The sequence below is a fragment of the Microcaecilia unicolor genome, chromosome 10 (assembly GCF_901765095.1).
Source record: "Microcaecilia unicolor chromosome 10, aMicUni1.1, whole genome shotgun sequence".
Classification (NCBI taxonomy): domain Eukaryota; kingdom Metazoa; phylum Chordata; class Amphibia; order Gymnophiona; family Siphonopidae; genus Microcaecilia; species Microcaecilia unicolor.
This window is the reverse complement of record NC_044040.1, coordinates 189,051,943-189,075,595: the sequence shown is the minus strand read 5'-3', so window position 1 is coordinate 189,075,595 and position 23,653 is coordinate 189,051,943. Positions and strand designations below refer to the sequence as shown.

Here is a 23,653-nt window from a genome sequence, read left to right as displayed (position 1 = left end):
TCACATAAATAATAAGAGTTCTTTGATCCAATAGAAAATGGAAAATGTATGTTCTCATCTGTACATGATTTGCTAGCAGATTCAGAAGGTTATGAATTCATTTGGTATTTAGAGTTTAAGTAATTTCCATGTTACCAGTTAACTTAGAATGGTTTCAAGAAGATGGATGTAAAAAAAACGTATGATTCCATCATTCTTTTTCATTTAAGGTACTATGGTGCACGCTTTGGCTTGGAGTGACACTTCTAATATACTCTGTGGACTTCAAGACACTCGATTTACAGTTTGGTACTATCCCAATGTAATTTATGTAGACAAAGATCTCTTATCAAAAACTGTTTTTGAAAAAGATGCAAGGTAACTTAACATCTTTCTGATCACTTCTAATGTTTGTTGAATTACTGTATAGTACTTATCATGACGTAATTTTAGATCAGAGGTGGGCAACCTTGGTCCTTGAGGGCCTCAACCCAGTTGGATTTTCAAGATTTCCTCAATGAATGTGCATGAGATCTGTTTGCATGCACTTCCTCCATTGTATGAACATAGATTTCATGCGTGTTCATTGAGGGAAATCCTGAAAACCCTACTGGCTTGCAGCTCTTGAGGGCCAAGGTTGCCCACCCCTGTTTTAGATAATATATTCATATTTGTGGTGGTATAATGAGGGTGTTGCAGCATCTCTGAATGCGACAGGAGTTACTATACTTTTTTTCTAATCTGTGCTATTGGTATGTGTTTTTTAGTGAACTGTTGCTTTACTTTGGTTTTCACTTTGATGGTACCTTATAATACATATATAAATTTAGTATCCTCAAAAATAAAGAAAGCCATTTTAGAAGGTTTAGGTGATATTTATACATATAAAAATTTAATTTACAAATGAGTTTTAGAAAAACAGCTACTTACGGGTGACTTGTATTACAGAGAAGGTGGCATATTAAGTCCACAATAAATGATATACAGAATGCAGTTTATTTTCTGGTCATGGTGTGGTTACACTTTTAAATTATATGTGAACTATCCATTTTACAAGGGGACTACACATATGTTTTTTTTTTAATGTCCTTACCAGCATTTATGTTTGTAAATGCTTTTATACGAGCCCTGAAACCCCATCTATTCTCTGTAATTTTCCCCCCATCCTAACTGTCTGACTGATTCCCCAAAGTCTCCTCTGGTTCTCCTTCCTTTTGAGTTATTGGTTTTATTCATTGTTAACCGCTTCATGCCCATGTGTGGGCCATAGCAGTATATCAAATGTGCTAAAATAAATAAATATCATATGCAAAATGGGGCTTAATATCAGACTAAATTAAGTTTTCTGGTAGATCACCTTTGTACCTTCTCAGATTCAATAATTGAGCGTCATTTTCATACTATCCCAATTCAAAATTACTGCAGTATAAAGTTCTTGAAAAGAAGCCAGTTATTCTGTTTTATTAATTTGTGCTTGTTCTGTTTTATTTAATAGTGAATTTAGTAAAAATCCACAGATTGTAAGTTTTGAAGGAAATCGTGTAACAATAAGAAGAGCTGATGGTTCACTGGTGCATACAAATGTATCACCCTATCCAGCTATTCTTCATGAGTATGTTGGCGCTTCAAAGTGGGAAAATGCAGTCAGGCTCTGTCGCTTTGTTAAGGTAATTTTTTAAAATCAATACTAAAACTATATAAAGTTACATTTAAGTTTATTGTACTATTTATATTTTAATATACATTTTAATGCATATTTAAACATGATATAGCAGTTAAGCTCTCAAAGAATTTTCAGAAATTCAGTTTGTACTGGACAGTTCCAAGTATGATTTCCTTCTGTATTCTCAACTGAAATATAACTGTCATTTTTTTTTTATGTTTTACATTTTGTTTTCTCATACCTAGTTTGTTTGCCAATTTGTGTCTTCAAATTTAGTTTATAGTATAAATGGGTATATGATAGTCATTAATGGCATCCTATTTATGGCCACCTATGTAGGTATAAAGACTTACAGCATGTTTAGAAATAGTTTTCTTTGTTTTCAGTGTTGTCTGATAAAATACTGGCAATCAGGTTAAGAGCCATTTTGGAATCCTATCTAATAAAACGCGCCTCCAACATTCTGAAACTGACTCCGTGGCTGAGGCATTCGTGTGCTGTGCTGTAAGGCTCCATCTTCTGAACGTCACGTAGTTCCACGACACCAGCACGAGGCCCCTCCTCTGCCGCCCTCGCTGCAACGCCACGCCCCCCCCCAGCTCGCCGCCACCAGGCGTGCAGGCTCGACCCTTCTTTCTGTGTTAGCTCTGGTCCCGCCCTCATTACCTCTTTCCGCAATGAGGGTGGGACCAGAGCTAACACAGAGAGAAGGGCCGAGGCTGAACGCCTTTTAACGCTGCTTTCGTCTGAAGATGAATTTAAAAATTTGGAGCAAGTGCGGCTGGAACTGGGAGGGAGGGAGGGATGACGACCCTAGAACTGGGAAGGAGGGAGGGGTGACCATGCAACTCGGAGAGAGGGAGGAGGGGACGACCCTGCAACTCGGAGGGAGGGAGGGGGGCCACCCTGCAACTCGGAGGGAGGGGGCCACCCTGGAACTCGGAGGGAGGGGGAGGGAGACCTAGAACTCGGAGGGAGGGGGGAACGGCCCTGAAACTCGGAAGGAGGGAGGGGGGGAAGGCCCTGAAACTCGGAAGGAGGGAGGGGACGACCCTGGAACTCGGAGGGAGGGGGCTTATGGCACACACTCTCATTCTCACACACACACTCACGCCCAGTCTCACTCTCTCTCTCTATCTCTGTCACACATTCACACTCTCTCTCTCTCTCACACAGTCAGTCTCACACACACTGTCTAAAACATACACACTCCGAGGACAACCTTGCTAGCGCCCGTTTCATTTGTGTCAGAAACGGGCCTGTTTTACTAGTATGCCGTATTTATTGAATCTGTCAGGGGCAGTGTCTCCAAATGGGTTAGTTTTGTGCATACCTTGATAGTATTGAACCTCACTCCTCAGCCATGATCTCAGTCTCGCAAATTTACTGCTAACGCTCATCATAATACTTGCATCATGCCAAAGAGAGCTTTCTTCTAGAATTCATAAGATGTAATATGTATAGGCAATCTATCCAGGTGTGATTTCAGTATTTTTCTGCCACATTTTCTTGGTCTTGTCCTGATGTTTTCTCTTTTACCACAATGTCCGGCTTACTTGCTTCCAGTTTTTAAAGAATGGATGGGTCTGAGTGATCATAGCCTCTTCAATATTCTCTTAGGGCAGGGGTAGGCAACTCCGGTCCTCGAGAGCCGCAGGCAAGTCAGGTTTTCAGGATATCCACAATGAATATGCATGAGATAGATTTGCATACCATGGAGGCAGTGCTTGCAAATCTATCTCTTGCATATTCATTGTGGATATCCTGAAAACCTGACCTGCCTGCGGCTCTCGAGGACCGGAGTTGCCTACCCCTGTCTTAGGGTCATGATCCCAATGCTTTTCTGATACAGAAATGTTGTAACGTTTATAAAGTTTCCAGTGAATTAGACATTTCACCTTGTTACGCCTTTCTCTATAGAAATTTTCTGCCATCAGAACTTAGCATCCAGCTGTGAGACAAGTAACTATTTCTAGCTCTTTCTTACAGAATTTACAGGTGTCTGTTGTACCAGTATTTCTATGTTTGCTGTAAACTGTTTTGTCCATAATTTGTTTTCCTGTGCTGCACCTATCAATCACTCATCCTTAGATTTCAGTTTGCCTCTCCTTAACCATTCATGTGTCTGATTTTAATCAACAGATGGTTCCTGGAGAAATGGAGTACCACTTTGAATTTCCTATTTTACTTATACATTTGCCACATGGTAGGAGTTGCTTGCCGTGAAATACCAAATCACCTCTCCGCCCATGGTCCAGTATCTCTCTTCCACTCTCCTCTTGCCTGCAATTCAGCATCTCTCGCTTCCTCTCACATCCTCTCCCCCCCACCCCAGTCTTTTTGCTGCTGAAGGTCACTAGCATCAGCAGGGATTCACTACCACTGCCTGCAGTCTGCCCTTGAGCCTTCCCTCTAATTTGCCCCACACCCCAATGACACAACTTCCTGTTTTTCTTGAGCATAGCGCATCAGAGGGAAGTTTCTGGGTAGGCCACAACCATCAGGCATGAAGCCCTGCTGCTGTTGGCGACCTTTAGAAGTAATAACAAATCTGAAGGTAGAAGGTGAGGAGTTGAGAGAAAGGGAAAAATAACAGATCATGGGTGAGGGGAGAGTAGTGGAGGGAAAAATGTTGGACAATGCATGGGTGGGAGGGAAGGGCATGGGGAGGGAAAAATGCTGGATCCAGAGGCAAAGGGAAGGGAGAGTTGAATACTGAAGAACAGAAAGGAGGTGTTGGATCCCCTGTGGAAGAGAAGAAAGGAGAAATCATGGGAAATGGGAGGGTGCAGATGGAAAAAGAAAGATGCTGGACCGCTGGGAGGAAGCAAGATGGAAATGTTGTGCCATGACGGGGAAGGAGAGGGGAGTTTCACCTAGAGCTGATCCTTGTTAATCTGTTCGTGAGCCCAGGCCAAGGCCTAGGAAGGATCTTGGCCAAGGCCTAGGGTAGACCAAACAGGCGCTACGCACAACCCCAGCCATCAAGCCCCGCACACACAGGACAAGCAACTAGCACCAGCAGGAAAAGGGAGATAGACCACTCAGGTGGGCCGAACGGGAACCTACTCGTACAGAGTCCAAGCGTGCGGGCCTCATGGCTAAACAGGAACCGAGTCATACACTGGGCAAGGAGAAAGAGCAACAAGAGGTCTCCCAAGGGACTGAAGCACAAGCAACACACACAGTGCAAGATAAAGAGACACCAGGGAAAGGGCGACAGCCAGAAGCTACTATAGGAATACACAAGGCTGTGCCACACAGCAGTCAAGGCTAAAGGAAGCCACACAAAGGAATACTTTAGGCTGTACCATACAGCATTCAAAGGTAAGGGGAAGCCACCTATAGGAATACACAAGCTGTGCCACACAGCACACAAGGGCAGCAAACAGAGAAAGTTGCCTTAACATACACAGATCAGACAAGGAGCAATGCTCACCAAAATCAGGAGACAGACTCAGCAAACAAAGGGGAAAAAAGCTTGATAAAGGGAAGGCTGCTTCTGGGACACCAAACAGCAGGAAGCAGGGCAAACACGGCAGACAAAGAAAAACTTTAAAAAATGAACAGGAGCAAATACAAGGATAGGGAGGCTGCTGACACAGGCAGGACTACAGACGGCAAATGCTAAATACAGCACATAAAGGGTTACACTGAGGAAAGGGAAACTAAACAAATGAAAGGGACAAGCTTACCACAGACCACACTACAGCAGCAAGCAGGGAACAGACACAGGTACAGTATAGTGAGTCAGTCAAGCTCATGCTGGGAATACCCAGCACACACACAAAGAATCAACAAGCTACTAGGAGAGTAAGCAAAAACTCCAACGTATACAGAAAGTGCTCTAGCACAAACAGAGAGAGAATAAGCAGGCTTCAGCTGACAGCAATCAAACGCTAAAGCAAAGGTTTGTAGGGAGAGGTAAGGTTAAGTAGATCTTGGCTTCTGACGTCTGCTGCTACAGACGTCAGCTCAATCCCTGATAGGCCAATGAGAAGCGAGTTCCATCCATTCCCCTGCCTGTTAGCAGAGTGGGTTCCAGCCATTCCCCTGCCTGTTTAGCAGAATCATAACAATCCTGGGGCATTGGGATGGCATGGTGCTTGGAGGTGAGAGAAAGGGGCTGATGTTGGCAGATGATGGGGTGGTAGAAGGGAGTGTAACAGAACAGTATGAGCTGTTCCCCTTGCTTTCGTAATCTAATACCACAATACTGGTGAACAGCAAAAAATAAACCCAAAGGGTAAAATAGTTTACAGTTCTTAATCTATGGGTATAGCCCTCAGAGACCGAGGATTAATATGGGTACAAGTTAGCCCTATGAAAGAGATAGGACCGCAGACACTATAATCTCGTGTTGATACTGGAGTCTTGCAGGTCAGACCTTGGTTAATCCTCAGTCTCTGAGGGGCTATACCCATAGATTAAGAACTGTAAACTATTTTACCCTTTGGGTTTATTTTTTGCTGTTCACCAGTATTGTGGTGGTAGAAGGGAGCTCATAGTAGGGCTGAGAAAAGGATCTGATACTAGGGTTGGTAAAAGAGTCTGATGCTAGTGCTGGAAGAATGGGGCATAGACCTAACCCGGGGCATGGGAGCAAGGGCAGATGTTAAAGGCATGAGTGTAGGAGCAGGATTCTAGTGCTGCACCTGGAAAAAGGGAACTCAGGGCATGAGGCTGACGCAAAGGCCAGGGGCTGACAGGGAGGCAGGTGAGAGGAGGTTGATGCCTGGAGATGGGTGTGTTGCTGGGGCTGGGAGGGGCTCATACAGAGGCTTGGGGGTGGGTAGCTAGGAAGGGAGAAGAGAGAGAGATGGGGCAGACCAGAGAAAAGGGGTCAGAATGGAAGGAAAGAGGGAGAGAAAAGGGGGTAAGAAGGAAAACTGGAGGGAGGGAGGAAGAGGGTGAGGAGAAGAAACGGTTAAAGGAGGTAGAGGTGGTGGAAAATGGTAGAGAGGCACAGATGAAAAGGACAGATCTGAGAAGGGAATACAGAAACTGAGTAGCAGGTAAAAGAAAGAAGGGAGCTGAATGCCAGGAGGGATATGATAACAGTTAATGAGCTGTGGTTGGTATGGGAATGAACCTTGGAAATAAATATAAGACCCTGGAAAAGAACTAAGATGAAGACCAGACAAGAAAAGTTGAAAGGAAATACTAGGACAAGCATTCTTCTGGCTATGGCCACTGCCTTGTCACACTTTTTTGTTGCTTTAAGATCCTCAGACACCATCACCCCAGGGCCCCTCTCCCTGTCTGTACATTTCAGCCTCTCACCTCCTAGGACTTATGGCTCCCTTAGATTTCTGCTTCCCAGATACATCACTTTGCACTTCTTTGCATTAAATTTTAATTGCCAAACATTATGCCATTCTTCTAACTTTTGTAGATCCTTTTTCATGTTTTCCACTCCCTCCAGGGTGGTGTCCATTCTGTTACAAATCGTGATATCATCTGCAAAAAGGCAAATCTTACCTTTTAAACGTATGGCAATGTTGCTCACAAATATATTGAACAGAATCAACATAGATCCTTGAGGCACTCCGCCACTCACCTTTCCTTCCTCCGAGTGAATTCCATTGACCACCACCCTCTGGTGTCTGTCTGTCAACTAGTTTCTAATCCAGTTCACCACTTTGGGTCCTAACTTCAGCCTGTCAAGTTTATTTAAGAGCCTCCTATGAGGAACCGTGCCAAAGGCTTTGCTAAAATCTTAGTAGATTATCAGGCATATTTTCAAAGCACTTAGCCTTCCAAAGTTCCATAGGTTTCTATGGAACTTTGGAAGGCTACATGCTTTGAAAATATGCCTAATATATATCTAGCACACATGCTTGATCCAGTTCTTTGGTCACTCAGTGAAAGAATTCAATCAAATTCATTTGGCACGATTTACCTTTGGTAAAACCATGTTGCTTTGGATCTTGTAACCCATTGGATTCCAGGAAATTCACTGTCCTTTCCTTCAGCAACACTTCCATTACTTTTCCAATAATTGAAGTGAGGCTTACTGGCTTCTATCTGGTTCCGCAGATGGAACTTTTCAGTCCACATTTGGCAGGTTGAAATCTCCCAGTAGCAGCACTTCCCCTTTCTTTCTTTCTTTCTTTCCTAAATAAATTATAGCCTGGTATGTTTGCGTCCCATTCATGGAAGCCATTGAGCCATGTCTTTGTGATAGCAATAATATCTAAATCTGCTTCTAACATCAGAGCTTACAGATCATGAACTTTGTTGCTTAGACTGTGAGTGTTTGTGGCCCTTGCTTTCCAGCTAAATTTCAGTGGCAGTCTCATCACCTGTATAGTTTTTTGTTTAATCTCACCTTCTATGGTATTGCTAAGAAGTGAATTGCTAAGATCATTGCTCTCTTTACTACTGTCACAGCTTGTCTTTTGCTGGGGGTGACTACCTGAATTGACCTGCTTCTAGCTGCCACCCCCAGCTTCTAGTTTAAATGCCTAGACACATGTCTGAATCTCTCACCAAGGATTCTTTTTCCTGCCACAGTGTGATGCAGCCCATCATTACAATATAGTCTTTTGTTTTTCCATGTATTGCCCCATCCCCCTTAAAACCTTGGTGACACCAGGCTTTGAGCCACTTATTGAAGTTCTCAGTATTTTGAAATCTTTCCTCTCCCTTTCCATATGTAGGTAGAATATCAGAAAAAGTTAGTCTGAACAAAACCCCCCTCCTCAACTCCTGGAAAGCTCTCTGGGTTACAAGTGGGGTATTATTGTCTATGTCATTTATCCCCAGGTGAATAACAACATTAGTGTTAGAACCCTCATTCTCTTCCCTAATTATAGCCAGTCTCACAGTGATTCAGCCAAGTACCATCATTAAAATTGTTCTCTAGGAGGGGTAAGCAGTGACACAATTAGAAACCAAATCCAGGTTTTGCTAAAATCTAACTTTTCTCCTTTAAAACCAAATACAGTGCACTCCATTTAAGTGCACATCGGATAAGCACAAGCTCTGTTTAACTGCATGCCGTACTTTGGTCCCGTGTTTGGCACCATCAATTTCTATGGAGACAAACTTCGGTTTAGCGCACCACTGATAAGTGCAAGATTCGCGTGCATGATTTAAGACTGCTCCTCTGCAGGAAAGACTCCGCATAAGCGCGCACACAGAATATGGAAGCCGATTGGCACATGACAACCAACGAGATTTCAAATTTACTGCCCCTTTAACTTCCACAGGCAGAATAAAGAATGTTGTTAGTGTACACTGGGGTTGTCATTGTCGCGGCGGAACTGTAAGACTTTAACATTGGCCGAACAAATAGAAGTGCTTAAAAAATTACAAAACAAAGTCAAGCATCTATTGCTAAAGAATATGGTGTCAATCCCAGTCAAATTTCACGTGTTTTGAAGCAGAAAGACCAGCTTCTGGAAGACTGGCAAAACAATACAAATCCACAACGGAAACGAAAACGGGCGGGAAAAGCTGAGGAGGTAGAAGATGCTCTTCTTCGGTGGTTTTCTCGAGCCACTGTAGGATGGTTGGAAAGATGAGGAACAGCATAACATTCAAAAAACAGTATGGTGAGAAAAAAGACGCTGATGACTTTGGTGCTGAAAATTGGGTTGTTTCAGTTCTTCCTACCATCTTGAACGAGTTTGCACCTCGTGATATTTTCAATGCTGACGAAAACGGTCTCTACTGGTGAGCGATTCCTGATAGAACACTTGCATTCAAACATACCGAAACTACTGGAGGTAAAACGTCGAAGGTCCGACTGATGATCCTCCTTTGCTGCAATATGGATGGGAGTGAGAAGTTGGAACCCCTTGTCATTGGAAAGAGCAAACAGCCCCATTGCTTCAAGAAAGTTAAGCGACTTCCTGTGTCATACGAGTCTAATGCAAATTCATGGATGACTGAGGAAATTTGGAAGCAGTGGCTAAAGATGTTAGACACTAGAATGCGGGCACAAAAGCATCACATTTTTTTGCTTTGTGATAATTGTGCTGCACACAGTGATGACGTCAGGCTGTCTAACGTCAAGGTGGTCTTCCTGCCACCAAACACTACCTCTCTGATCCAACCTATGGATCAGGGCATAATAGCCAATTTCATTATCGGGCTCTTGTGCTACGTCGTCTGATGAGCGTTATGGATGACCAGACTGGCAAGGATAAACGTGCTGTTGAACTGGCTCGTAATCTATCACTGTTGGATTCCTTACATATGCAGAAAGAAGCCTGGAATCATGTTACACAGGCAAACATTGTGAACTGCTACAAGCGGGCAAGCTTTGTTAAGGATGTGGAGAGGGACAAAACAGTTTCAAACGCGTCAGATGAACAGGTTATTGACATCCCAGCCGGTGTTACTGAAGAGGAGTTTCATTACTATGTAGCTGTTGATTATGATCTACAAACAGCTGACGACAGCATTGATGTCGATCTATGCGCTACACGCAGGCAACAACGGCTGATGATGAAACAGAGGATGAAATGAGCAGCAAGGCACATGCTGACGAAATTCAACAACCTCCTCCTGTCACTTTTGCAAGAGCGCTGGAGAGTCTCAACACCCTGCGGGCCTATCTGGAGGCCACTGGCTATCAGTGCTATGACAGTTTTTACTGTCTGGCAGATGTAGTCTATGGAACTCACAGACCCAATAGTGTACATAGGACTATAACTGATTACTTCAAGTAAGCCTAACGTCAGTTAACGGAGACTGTATACTGTATGTATAATAATAAATAGTACTGTACATATGTTTATCAGATGTCAAGCTTCTTTGGGTCACAACGGTTAAGTGCACGCTCCGGTTAACTGCATGCATTTCTTTGGTCCCAGACCCTTGCACTTAAGTGGATTGCACTGTATTCCCAATTATTGCAGTTTCTTTAATCCCAGTGTGCAAGATCCCAATAAATATTGCAGTTTTTTTAATGTAAGCTCTAACTAAATTAAACCAGCTGTAGGGTCTGTACCTACTCTCTTTACCTAGGACTAGCAATGGAAAATAAACCTTGCAGAGACAAAGGTAGGAAATACAGTGATAGACCAGAGACAGTTTGAAATGCCTGTCCTATCTATCAGAACTAGGCAGAGGGAAAGAAAGGTGGGGGGGGGGGTCTTTCTTTTTTTTTTTGTCTAGGTTAGAAGACAGAGCAGTACACCACAATATAGATACACAGTCAGCTCAATTTAACTAAGCAATTAAAGTCCAGAGAATAGATAGGTAGCTAAACCTATAATACTAACCCAATACTCACCTCTCAACATAACACGAACAAATTCACCACCATTAACACACCAAAACTGAATCTTCCAATTTCGGACACCCTAAAAATTCTTGGAGTTACCATTGATCGACACCTAACACTTGAGAATCACGCGAAAAACACAACCAAGAAGATGTTCCACTCAATGTGGAAACTAAAAAGAGTAAGACCTTTCTTCCCAAGGACCGTCTTCCGCAACCTGGTACAATCAATGGTACTCAGTCATTTAGACTACTGCAACGCACTTTACGCTGGCTGCAAAGAGCAAATAATCAAGAAACTTCAGACAGCCCAGAACACTGCAGCTAGACTCATATTCGGTAAAACAAAATATGAAAGCGCTAAACCCCTACGGGAAAAACTACACTGGCTCCCTCTCAAAGAACGCATCACGTTCAAAATATGTACTCTAGTTCACATTATCATTCACGGAGATGCCCCAGCCTGCATGTCAGACCAGATATACTTACCACCCAGGAATGCTAAAAAATCATCCCGCACATTCCTTAATCTCCACTTCCCCAACTGCAAAGGTCTAAAGTCAACCTTCTCCTACTTGAGCATACAATTCTGGAACGCACTGCCGCGCAACTTAAAAACGATCTATGAACTAACTAACTTCCGCAAACTACTGAAGACCCATCTCTTTAACAAGGCATACCACAAAGATCAACAAATACGATCTCCTCCACATATACCCAGAATTGTCTTATAATATTTGCTTGTTATACAACTATCATGCTTTATTGTTATCATGCTACCCAAAATACTTCTGTAATACTAAATGTCTATTATCTTATATATTTCCACTATCCATGATGTATTGTAAGCCACATTGAGCCTGCAAAGAGGTGGGGAAAATGTGGGATACAAATGCAATAAATAAATAACCAGACAGCTGAGATATAAGAATAAAAAATCAGAAGGCAGTTAGCAGTATTGTTCAGGTCCTCAAAGGAGAGCACAGGTTTCAGTTTCAAAACTAAAGCATGTTCTTACAGAGGTTGTATACATGGTAAAAAAATAAAAAAAAATAATGGTGCAACACAATCCTAGTAATATGTATAAAATACCGAGAAATAAATGTTAAAAAAGTTAAATAAATAGGGCAAACGCCAGAATAGAGTGCCGTGGGTGGTAATTCCATTTTTTACGCATGGCAGAAAATATTTTTAATTTTCTACTGCGTGGTGGTAATCGGCAGTGTATGCATGCTGACGATTACCGCCCAGTTAACACATGAGATCTTACTGCTAAGTCAGTGGGTGGTAAGGTATCAGGCCTAAAATGGACGTGCGCCAATTTTTTTTTTTTTTTTTTTTGCCACGTCCATTTTGGACCAAAAAAAGGCCTTTTTTGCAGGCGCGCTGAAAAATGGACCTGCACGTATCCAATACATGCGCCTTCAAAAGTGCAGGACATATTTCAGCACACCTTGATAAAAGGACCCCTGAGAGTATTCTGTAAAGTGGCGTATGTAAATTCTAATGTGTGCAACCAAAAAAGGGGGCGTGGCCATGCAGCGTGGATTGGCCAGGTTGTGGGTGTTCCAAATGTTTATGCACAGTATTATAGAATAGACCTGCTCTGCGCCTAACTTAGGCACTGGTATTTACACTAGGTTTTACTTGGCATAAATGGACGCACCTAGAGTTAGGTGCAAGTATGGCTGATAGACCTATTCTATAAACTGTGCCTAGGCAGAATTTTTTAGGCACTGATTTTTCAGGCACAATATATGTATAGAATCTAGTTCTAAATGTGTTTTTAAGTTTTATTGTTTTGTACTTCCTAGGAGCAAACTTTGTGGGCTTGCCTTGCTGCCATGGCTGTTGCCAATAAGGACATGACAACAGCAGAAGTGGCATATGCAGCAATTGGTGATGTAAGTAATAGTTGCTGTTCTTTTAATCTACAGTAGCAATATGAGTGCTGGAAAAGAGCAAGAATTTTTCTAATATCAATGAGGTTTCTAATGTGCAATTGTGCGAATGTCAGCAACTGCTTGCTACCTTTCAAAAATATTGTTAACTTACTTGAACTGTAAATGTATTTTTTTAATAGATTGATAAAGTTCAGTACATCAATTCAATTAAAGATCTGCCATCCAAAGAATCAAAAATTGCTCATATCCTGCTGTTCAGTGGAAACATTCAAGATGCTGAAGCAATTCTTCTTCAGGCTGGTCTCATTTATCAGGCTATTCAGGTCAATATTAACCTTTACAACTGGGAAAGGTAATATAACAATGGTAATATCTCCTTTTAGATCGTAGTAAAGATTTTGCTGAAAGTATCTCATCCATTTTGCACTGAATAAATTTTAGACTTTTGATAAGTGATAAAGTAGAAATAATAAAATAAAGACACTGAATGATAAAGGCAATAAAATAGACATAGTGGAATTATTTTATGTTTCAACAATTTTTTATTGATGATATAACAAAATTAACAGTCAACAATCTCAGTATATAACCATTGGAAAACAAGACAAACGGAGTACAAGCATGGTGATAATCTCATCATCAAAATATTTAACATTTTCTCCCCCTCCAACTCCACCCTCCCCCCCCCCCTCACCCCCACCCCAGTTATACAATGAGGAGCATTTTTGAAAGAATGTTCTAGTCAGAATTGGGACACTCGTAAAGTCCATTTCACAGCCATTTTCAAACAGGAAAAAGTCAGGGTTTCCTGTTCGAAAATACACGAGAACATCCAAAATAAACAGCCATTTTCCAAAATAAAATATACAAATTATGAACACCAAAAAAAGCAGGGACAAAGATGTCTGCCTGGCAGCGTATGTACAAAATTGGCTACACAGGCATCCCTGACACAGCAGAGGGGCAACTTAACGGTCAGTTCAGTGGACTTTAATCCAGGGCATCTAGGTTCATATTCCACTGCAACTCTGTTGTTTTAAATGGTGCAGGGAAATACCTGCTGTACCTGAATGTGCACCACCTCTATAGCAGTGGCGTAGGAAGGTAGGGCGGTCCGCCCCGGGTGCACGCCGCTGTGGGGGTGTCGACTCCGCTGGTTCACTGCTTTCTCTGCCCCAGAACAGGTTACTTCCTGTTCCGGGACAGAGAGAGCAGGGAACCAGCGGAGTCGAGGGGGGGTGCGTGCGTGCACCGAGGGGGTGTTGCGCCGTGCTGCACCCCAGGGGGGGGGGGTGCGCAGCGGCAAACCGTCCCGGGTGTCAGCTGCCCTCACTACGGCACTGCTCTATAGCCCTCAGATTTACTAGTGTCTTTAATATTTAGGTACAGTAGGTATATCTCTGTGGAGGGCTTACAATTTAAAGGTATAAAAAAGAGAGTTGGGGTGGGATTTGAACCTGGATCCCCTGGTTAACAGTCCACTGCACTGACCACTAGGTTACCCTTCAGACCTGCTTCTTGCTGTGTTCTAAACGCTTATGATACCTGATGATGTCAGAGAGTCTGGTTTCCCTTTCTGATGTTTATGTTTATAATGTTACTTTTACATTATCTGGCATCTTGTTGGATCTTATTGCTTTTATTGTTTATATATTCATTATAAATACAATTTATGTCTTACTCCAGAGCACTAGAATTAGCTGTGAAACATAAAACACATGTCGACACAGTTTTAGCTTTCCGACAAAAGTACTTGGAGGACTTTAGTAAAAAGGAAACCAACCAAAGATTCTTGCAGTATGCAGAAGGTGTAAGTATAGATACCCATTACTCTCCGTGGAAATGTAACCATTTTTGTGGGTGTCACGTGATCTTTGTATTCACTAACCGATGCTTATATGTTGGCTAGGAGTAACTGGTAGCAGATACCATATTTCTGTTTTGAAATGATCTGCCTACATACTAAAGCAACATAAAGATAAAAGTATGCTTAAAGTTATATTGTTGCAGAAAGTGTGTCACAAAAATCCACAAATGCATTTGCTCCCTCATTCTCTTAGATTTCCACCTGTGTTTTTGCTTTGTTTAATAATCCATGGATCTTGTTTCCTTTTTTATTCTGTATATTTGGGCTCTTTAACTACAGTGCAGTAAGGTTTTGCACTTACCATATATTAACAGTCCCCTAATTCTTTAAATGGCCCGCAACTAGGCACGCAGCTATAGAATAGGGTCACTTGCGCACCTAAACTAATTGGCTCAATTGGGTCTTAATTGGTTATAACTATCAATAATTGGCCTTAACTAGGAATTACATGTGTAACTGATCTATGCCCCTATTTTATAAATAGCGCTCCTAATTCTATAGCACGCATCTCCTAAGGAGGCATTGGCCATGGGAGGTGCATGGGTGGGTCGGGGCGTTCCCAGCAGGAGGTGGAGCAACGACGACCTTGGCTGAGTCTGAACAAAAAGCTTTGGAGACCCTATTAATAGCGATTCGTGCAGATTTGGAGGTTCAGGGTTTGCAGGTGTCCACGAATGTGAAAAATATATGCCTTTGCTGATTATATGCTTTTTGTTCTGACTCATCCAAGGTCATCGTTGCTCCACATGCATTTGGTGCACTCCCATGGGCGGGTTTCTTGGTTGGTGCTCAATTTGGATAAATCTGAAACCCTACCATTGGGAGTTTATTCCTATGATACTTGATCTGAACCTTTTCCTCTTAAGCAGGTGGATGCTAAAATAAAATATTTAGGTGTATATATTACTAAGAATGTTAGTGATGTGTATACTGAAAATATTAATGTGTTACTCAAGAAATCAGTTGATGTTTTACAGGTGTAGTCCTCATTACTTTTGCCTTCATAGGGTAGGATCGCACTTTATAAAATGGTTCTCTTTCCATGGTGGCTGTATGGTTTGCAAACTTTCCCTATATATTTGACAAATAGAGATGTGAGGACCTTTTACAAAATATTTAACGAAGTTCCTTTGGAACAATAAGAAACCAAGACTTTAGTTGACACAGTTGTCCCTGTCTTTTGAGCAGAGGGGATTAGCATTACCTGATTTGTGGAGATATAATGTGGCATATATTATGCATCAACTGGTAGACTGGATTAAAGGCACTACTCGTTTCACCCCATTGGTGTTGGAAAGGCAGCTGGTGGACCCAACTCACCTACTTTATTTTCTTCATATGAGTACACGCTCATGGATTATGGTTATAAAATCTCATCCTCTATTGCGATCCGTGTGTCAAGGTTTGCGGTAGATGTGTAAGCAATTGAACCTTTCTTCTTTGTCTACAACGTTGCCCCCATTATAGGAGAATAGGGATTTAGACCCTGATTTCTCAAAACTGTATCTGAAACAATGGACTGTCAGGGGATTGCTTTATGTTCAAGACTTGATGACTGAGAAGGTTACCATTAAACCTTTTGAAGAGTTCCAACAAGGGGGCTATTTGCACTCAATGGAATGGTTTCAATATAACCAAATTAAGTATTATTTATCCACATTGGATGTGGTCTTCTTGAGTGAGGATGCAGCGGATTTGTTAGTGGAGTTAATGATTACTTGCACTAAGAAGACTCATTTGGCCTTTTATCAAATCAGTTTGTGGAGCCTTGGCCCTAAGTGGGATTATGAGCAACTGGCCTCGGTGTGGAATGTGGAATTGCAGCCGGAGGAGAGAGTTACAGGCAATGGATTGAGATTGTTGATAAAACATCTTAAATGGCTCACCCAGTCTGTATGATTACAGGAACAGCATTACAAATTTCTTAAGAGACTTTACTTTTCTATCAATCATACTTATCTGGATAAAGTAGCGGACTCAGCTGCTTGTCCTAAATGTGGGGATAATCCTGCATCTTTGGTACATATGTTTTGGACCTGTGTGCAAGTTCATTCTTTTTGGAGGAACATTTTGAATTTTTTCTGGCCTTATTATTGGTAAGCGCATCCTTATTCAAGCTGACATTTTACTATTTTCTAACTTTGTCTCCTTGGGACTGCGAAAAAGGCCCGATTTACTATTACACAAGGCTTTTTTCGTAGTCTGGAAATGTTTTTTGCTTCATTGGTGACAAACAGGAGTTACCGTCGGCAACTTTTTGGAAGAATGAGCTTTTCTACCTTTTGAAAATGGAGTGCCTGGATGCCAAACTGGGATCTTCTAGGGGCTGGAGACAATTTCAATAGACTTGGTCTTTGTTTTTGGACTTCTTACCGCATCGTGCCTGGAGTTCATTTTTGAATCTATAATCCAGAGCATATAGCCTGGGGAGTGGGGGGGGGGGTGTATGTGCTTTGGCTGTCTCGTAAAGAAACAATGTGGTTGACTCAGGTTGAGATAACTTATTCTGTGACAGGAGGGGTGGTTGTATTGGTGAGGAGGTGTTGAGGATTGGGGGATAATGTGTTAAATCAAAATTGGTCACTTGTTATATTCTACAGTTTTGGGTGCTTATTTTGTGTGTTTTTCAGTGACTTTAATAAACTAAATTTTAAAAAAATTCTGGAGCAACAAGCTAGAATTACTACCAATTATGTCAAAAGGTTTGTTGAGAAATAACGAAAATTCACCCACAAAGGACTCGCAGGATAAACATACTTGCAAACTGAAACCTCAAATCTCCCTATAGATGCATAAGATAATATCCTTATAGGAGTGCTTTTCCTATCCCTGGTTTCACAGATGGGGGAAAAAAACCCCAAAAACTCCTATTTAAGGAGAAAAACAACTGTTTCAAAAAAATCCCCAAATACAAAATCCTAATTAAAAAGTCTGTTGTGGGTGTTCTTTATTCATAAAAGTGGTTCCAATTAAAATAATATCAATGGGCTGTACAAGCATGCTTAAAAAACTGTACTGGGAAATACTTACCTTTAAACAGTTAAGTGGTGCCAGTGACTTCCTTAAAGCGGCTCTTGCTGAACTCCACTGGAATAATCTTCTTCTACCAAGAAAATCACCGCGTGTTGTAAGGAGGTTGGAGGGTCTAAGCAGCTCAGGAGGAGGTATGGGGCCAAACTACATTCCCCACAAGGCCCTGAGAGAAGGGATCGGGGTGGTAGGTCCCAAAACCCGGTATGGCCCCCACGTGGAAGGGAGGGGGAAAAGGACTGGAGAGAGCAGCTGCGATGGCAGGCGAGGGCCAGAAGGGGGAGCAGGGATGACAAAGCTCAATACCCTTGGGTTAGAAATCAGTACAAGATTTCTTCCTTCTCCGAGCGACTGGGTGACGTCCGCGGCAGCCCCCACCAACCGGAAGAAGCTTCGCGGGCGGTCCGCACGCGGGGCACGCCCACCGCGCATGCGCGGCCGCCTTCCCGCCCGTGCGCGACCGTTCCCGCCAGTTCCTTTTTTTTCCGTGCTGGAGAGAGTCGTGCGATCGCCGCTCTCTCTGAGTCAGCCCCGGAAAACCATCGCGTTCTTCGCGAATTATTTGTTTTATTTCTGTTGCCGCGCGCTCCAGTTTTCTTTTTCCTAAAAAAAAAATATATATATAAAAAAGAGCACGCGCCTCCTTTTGTTTTTCCCCTCGTTTCTAGCGGGGGCGTCGCGTTGCGGCCACAGTCGATTTGTTTTTCGAGGTGTATTTACCGCCACCATCGACGACTTTAACTTCGCTGACGCGATTTTTCCGTCGATGTCCTCGAAGGTCCCGAGTGGATTTAAGAAGTGTGGTCGGTGCGGCCGGCCTATCTCGCAGACCGACACCCACGCTTGGTGCCTCCAGTGCCTCGGGCCGGAGCACAATATCAAGTCGTGTTCCTTGTGTCTTGATCTCCGGAAACGGACTCAGGTTGCGAGGCAAGTTCTGCGGGACCGTCTTTTTGGAACTTGCGCCGGCCCCTCAACGTCGACCTCGACGGCATCGGTCTCGACGGCCGGTTCTTCGGTACCGGTATCGATGCCTGCGAAATCGGCACCGATGGCATCGACCCCAGGAGAACAGGTCCCGCCGGCCCGCCGGTGAGGGTGGGGGTGAGAGGCCGCGTGGGCAATCGGCCCCGGTCACTCCCTCGGCCCATGGCCCGCGGGACCGAACCCTGTCTGACCCGGTTCTTCGAGATCGAGGAGGATCGACCTCCTCCTCCTCCATCCCTGCAGGCACCGATGACGGGCACCGGAAGAAATCCAAGAAGCACCGTCATCGGTCGCCTTCGATGCATCCGGGTTTCGGTACCGGCGAGGAGTCGATGCCGAAGCGTCCGCGTCGAGAGGAGAGATCCCCTTCGGTTGTGGAGGTACCGACGCGTCAGGGTCCCAGCACTTCGGTGCGGTCTCCTGGACCCGAGCAGCTTCCGGCACCGACGCCTCTACCGGCCCCCCCGTCTTTCCCGGCAGCGGGCCTGGACGAGTGCCTCCGAGCCATCCTTCTGGGGATCCTGGAAGGGCTGATGCGCCAGGCTGTGCCGGCGCCGGGGGTGCTTGCGCCCTCGGTGCCGTTGACTGTGGCGCCGGCGAGCTCTAGCCCGGTGCCGAGGCCGTCGACACCACCGCCGCTTGTGGCGCCGGTCTCGACCGCCACGCAGGTGGAGTCCCCGTCGACGTCGATGGAGGGAGCTTCGTCCCCGCCGGCGCGGGAATCCACCGCTCGACGACACCGAGGCCTCGGTGCCTCGACGTCGAGCCGGGCCCGGTTAAGGACTCAGCTACATGAGCTTATGTCCGATACCGAGGAAGAGGCCTCGTGGGGGGAAGAGGAGGACCCCAGATATTTCTCCTCAGAGGAGTCTGTGGGCCTTCCCTCTGACCCTACGCCTTCACCGGAGAGGAAGCTCTCACCCCCTGAGAGCCTCTCCTTTGCCTTCTTTTTAAGGGATATGTCTATTTGCATTCCCTTCCCCGTGGTCTCTGTGGATGAGCCGAGGGCTGAGATGCTCGAGGTCCTCGACTATCCATCACCACCTAGAGAGTCCTCCACGGTGCCGTTGCACAATGTCCTCAAAGAGACACTGCTTCGGAACTGGATGAGACCGCTATCTAATCCCACCATTCCCAAGAAAGCGGAGTCCCAGTACAGAATCCACTTGGACCCAGAGTTAATGCGGCCCCAATTGCCCCATGACTCGGCGGTCGTGGATTCTGCTCTCAAGAGAGCACGGAGTTCGAGGGATACCGCCTCGGCGCCCCCGGGGCGGGAGTCTTGCACTCTGGACTCGTTTGGGAGGAAGGCCTACCAATCCTCCATGCTCGTGACCCGCATTCAGTCATACCAGATCTATACGAGCATCCACATGCGGAACAATGTGAAGCAACTGGCGGACCTGGTCGATAAGCTCCCGCAGGAGCAGTCCAGGCCTTATCAGGAGGTGGTCAGGCAGCTGAAGGCGTGCAGAAAGTTCCTGTTCAGGGGTATCTATGACACCTGTGACGTGGCATCTCGTGCTGCGGCCCAAGGTATAGTGATGCGCAGGCTCTCATGGCTGCGTGCCTCTGACCTGGACAACCGCACCCAGCAGAGACTGGCCGACGTCCCTTGCCGGGGGGATAATATTTTTGGTGAGAAGGTCGAGCAGCTGGTGGACCAACTGCATCAGCGGGAAACCGCCCTCGACAAGCTCTCCCACCGGGCGCCTTCAGCATCCACCTCAGCAGGTGGACGTTTTTCCCGGGCCCGGCAGGCTGTACCCTATTCTTTTGCAAAGCGTAGGTACACCCAGCCGGCCCGAAGGCCTCGTCAGGCACAGGGACAGCCCCAGCGCGCTCGTTCTCGTCAACAGCGTGCGCCTAAGCAGCCCCCTGCGCCTCCACAGCAAAAGCTGGGGATGGGCTTTTGACTGGATCCACGGGAACATAGCCGCCCTCAAAGTGTCCGTACCAGACGATCTGCCGGTCGGAGGGAGGTTAAAATTTTTTCACCAAAGGTGGCTTCTCATAACCTCCGACCAGTGGGTTCTCCAAATAGTGCGGTGCGGATACGCCCTGAATTTGGCCTCCCTGCCACCAAATTGTCCTCCGGGAGCTCAATCCTTCAGCTCCCATCACAAGCAGGTATTTGCAGAGGAACTCTCCGCCCGTCTCAGCGCCAATGCGGTCGAGCCCGTACCACCCAGGCAGGAAGGGCAGGGATTCTATTCCAGGTACTTCCTTGTGGAAAAGAAAACAGGGGGGATGCGTCCCATCCTAGACCTGAGAGGCCTGAACAAATTCCTGGTCAAAGAAAAGTTCAGGATGCATTCCTTGGGCACCCTTCTGCCAATGATTCAGAAAAACGATTGGCTATGTTCCCTGGATTTAAAGGACGCATACACTCACATCCCGATACTGCCAGCTCACAGACAGTATCTCAGATTCCGCCTGGGCGCACGGCACTTTCAGTATTGTGTGCTGCCCTTTGGGCTCGCCTCTGCCCCACGAGTGTTTACAAAGTGCCTCGTGGTGGTAGCGGCGTACCTAAGCAAGCTGGGAGTGCACGTGTTCCCATATCTCGACGATTGGCTGGTCAAGAACACCTCGGAGGCGGGAGCCCTCCGGTCTATGCAGTGCACTATTCAACTTCTGGAGCTGCTGGGGTTTGTGATAAATTACCCAAAGTCCCATCTCCAGCCAACCCAGTCTCTGGAATTCATAGGAGTTCTGCTGAATACCCAGACGGCTCAGGCCTTCCTTCCCGAAGCGAGGGCCAACAACCTCTTGTCCCTGGCTTCGCAGGCCAGAGCGTCTCAGCAGGTCACAGCTCGGCTGATGTTGAGACTTCTGGGTCATATGGCCTCCACAGTTCATGTGACTCCCATGGCTCGTCTTCACATGAGATCTGCTCAGTGGACCCTAGCTTCCCAGTGGTTTCAGGCCACCGGGAATCTAGAAGATGTCATCCGTCTCTCCACCAGTTGCCGCACTTCACTGCTCTGGTGGACCATCCGGACCAATTTGACCCAGGGACGTCCATTCCAAATTCCGCAGCCCACGAAAGTGCTGACGATGGATGCATCTCGCCTGGGGTGGGGAGCTCATGTCGATGGGCTTCACACCCAGGGTCTGTGGTCCCTCCAGGAAAAGGATCTGCAGATCAACCTCCTGGAGCTCCGAGCGGTCTGGAACGCACTGAAGGCTTTCAGAGATCGGCTGTCCTACCAAATTATCCAAATTCGGACAGACAATCAGGTTGCGATGTATTACACCAACAAGCAGGGGGGCACCGGATCTCGCCCCTTGTGTCAGGAAGCCGTCGGGATGTGACGTTGGGCTTGCCAGTTCGGCATGCTCCTCCAAGCCACATACCTGGCAGGTGTAAACAACAGTCTGGCCGACAGACTGAGCAGAGTCATGCAACCACACGAGTGGTCACTTCATTCCAGAGTGGTACGCAAGATCTTCCGAGAGTGGGGCACCCCCTCAGTGGACCTTTTCACCTCTCAGACCAACCACAAGCTGCCTCTGTTCTGTTCCAGACTACAGGCACACGGCAGGCTAGCGTCGGATGCCTTTCTCCTCCATTGGGGGACCGGCCTCCTGTACGCTTATCCTCCCATACCTTTGGTGGGGAAGACCTTACTGAAGCTCAAGCAAGACCACGGCACCATGATTCTGATAGCGCCCTTTTGGCCCCTTCAGATCTGGTTCCCTCTTCTTCTGGAGTTGTCCTCCGAAGAACCGTGGAGATTGGAGTGTTTTCCGACTCTCATTTCGCAGAACGACGGAGCGTTGCTGCACCCCAACCTTCAGTCCCTGGCTCTCAAGGCCTGGATGTTGAGGGCGTAGACTTCGCTGCGTTGGGTCTGTATGAGGGTGTCTCCCGTGTCTTGCTTGCCTCTAGGAAGGATTCCACTAAAAAGAGTTACTTTTTCAAGTGGAGGAGGTTTGTCGTTTGGTGTGAGAGCAAGGCCCTAGAACCTCGTTCTTGTCCTGCTCAGAACCTGCTTGAATACCTTCTGCACTTATCAGAGTCTGGCCTCAAGACCAACTCAGTAAGGAATCACCTTAGTGCGATTAGTGCTTACCATTATCGTGTGGAAGGTAAAGCCATCTCTGGAGAGCCTTTAGTCGTTCGATTCATGAGAGGCTTGCTTTTGTCAAAGCCCCCTATCAAGCCTCCCGCAGTGTCATGGGATCTCAACGTCGTCCTCACCCAGCTGATGAAACCTCCTTTTGAGCCACTGAATTCCTGCCATCTGAAGTACTTGACCTGGAAGGTCATTTTCTTGGTGGCAGTTACTTCAGCTCGTAGGGTCAGTGAGCTTCAAGCCCTAGTAGCTCATGCTCCATATACCAAATTTCATCACAACAGAGTAGTGCTCCGCACCCACCCAAAGTTCCTGCCGAAGGTGGTGTCGGAGTTCCATCTTAACCAGTCAATTGTCTTGCCAACATTCTTCCCCAGGCCGCATACCCGCCCTGCTGAACGTCAGTTGCACACATTGGACTGCAAGAGAGCATTGGCCTTCTACTTGGAGCGGACACAGCCCCACAGACAGTCCACCCAATTGTTTATTTCTTTCGACCCTAACAGGCTAGGGGTCGCTGTCGGGAAACGCACCATCTCCAATTGGCTAGCAGATTGCATTTCCTTCACTTACGCCCAGGCTGGGCTGGCTCTTGAGGGTCATGTCACGGCTCATAGTGTTAGAGCCATGGCAGCGTCAGTGGCCCACTTGAAATCAGCCACTATTGAAGAGATTTGCAAGGCTGCGACGTGGTCATCTGTCCACACATTCACATCACATTACTGCCTCCAGCAGGATACCCGACGCGACAGTCGGTTCGGGCAGTCAGTGCTGCAGAATCTGTTTGGGGTTTAAATCCAACTCCACCCTCCAGGACCCGAATTTATTCTGGTCAGGCTGCACTCTCAGTTAGTTGTTCTTCGTAGGTCAATTTCTGTTATACCCTCGCCGTTGCGAGGTTCAA

General features: G+C 45.7%; 1 protein-coding gene across 3 annotated transcripts in view; it reads left to right on the top strand.

Annotated features, from left to right (window-relative positions):
• IFT80 (intraflagellar transport 80) overlaps window positions 1-23,653 on the top strand; it is a 176,815-nt gene that overhangs the window by 140,512 nt on the left and 12,650 nt on the right. For all 3 annotated transcript variants that reach the window (XM_030215943.1, XM_030215942.1, XM_030215945.1), the window contains exons 15-19: window positions 210-357; window positions 1,475-1,646; window positions 12,694-12,783; window positions 12,963-13,135; window positions 14,470-14,593. In XM_030215943.1, coding sequence (XP_030071803.1) covers window positions 210-357; window positions 1,475-1,646; window positions 12,694-12,783; window positions 12,963-13,135; window positions 14,470-14,593 — 707 coding nt within the window. The remainder of the gene's footprint in view (window positions 1-209; window positions 358-1,474; window positions 1,647-12,693; window positions 12,784-12,962; window positions 13,136-14,469; window positions 14,594-23,653) is intronic.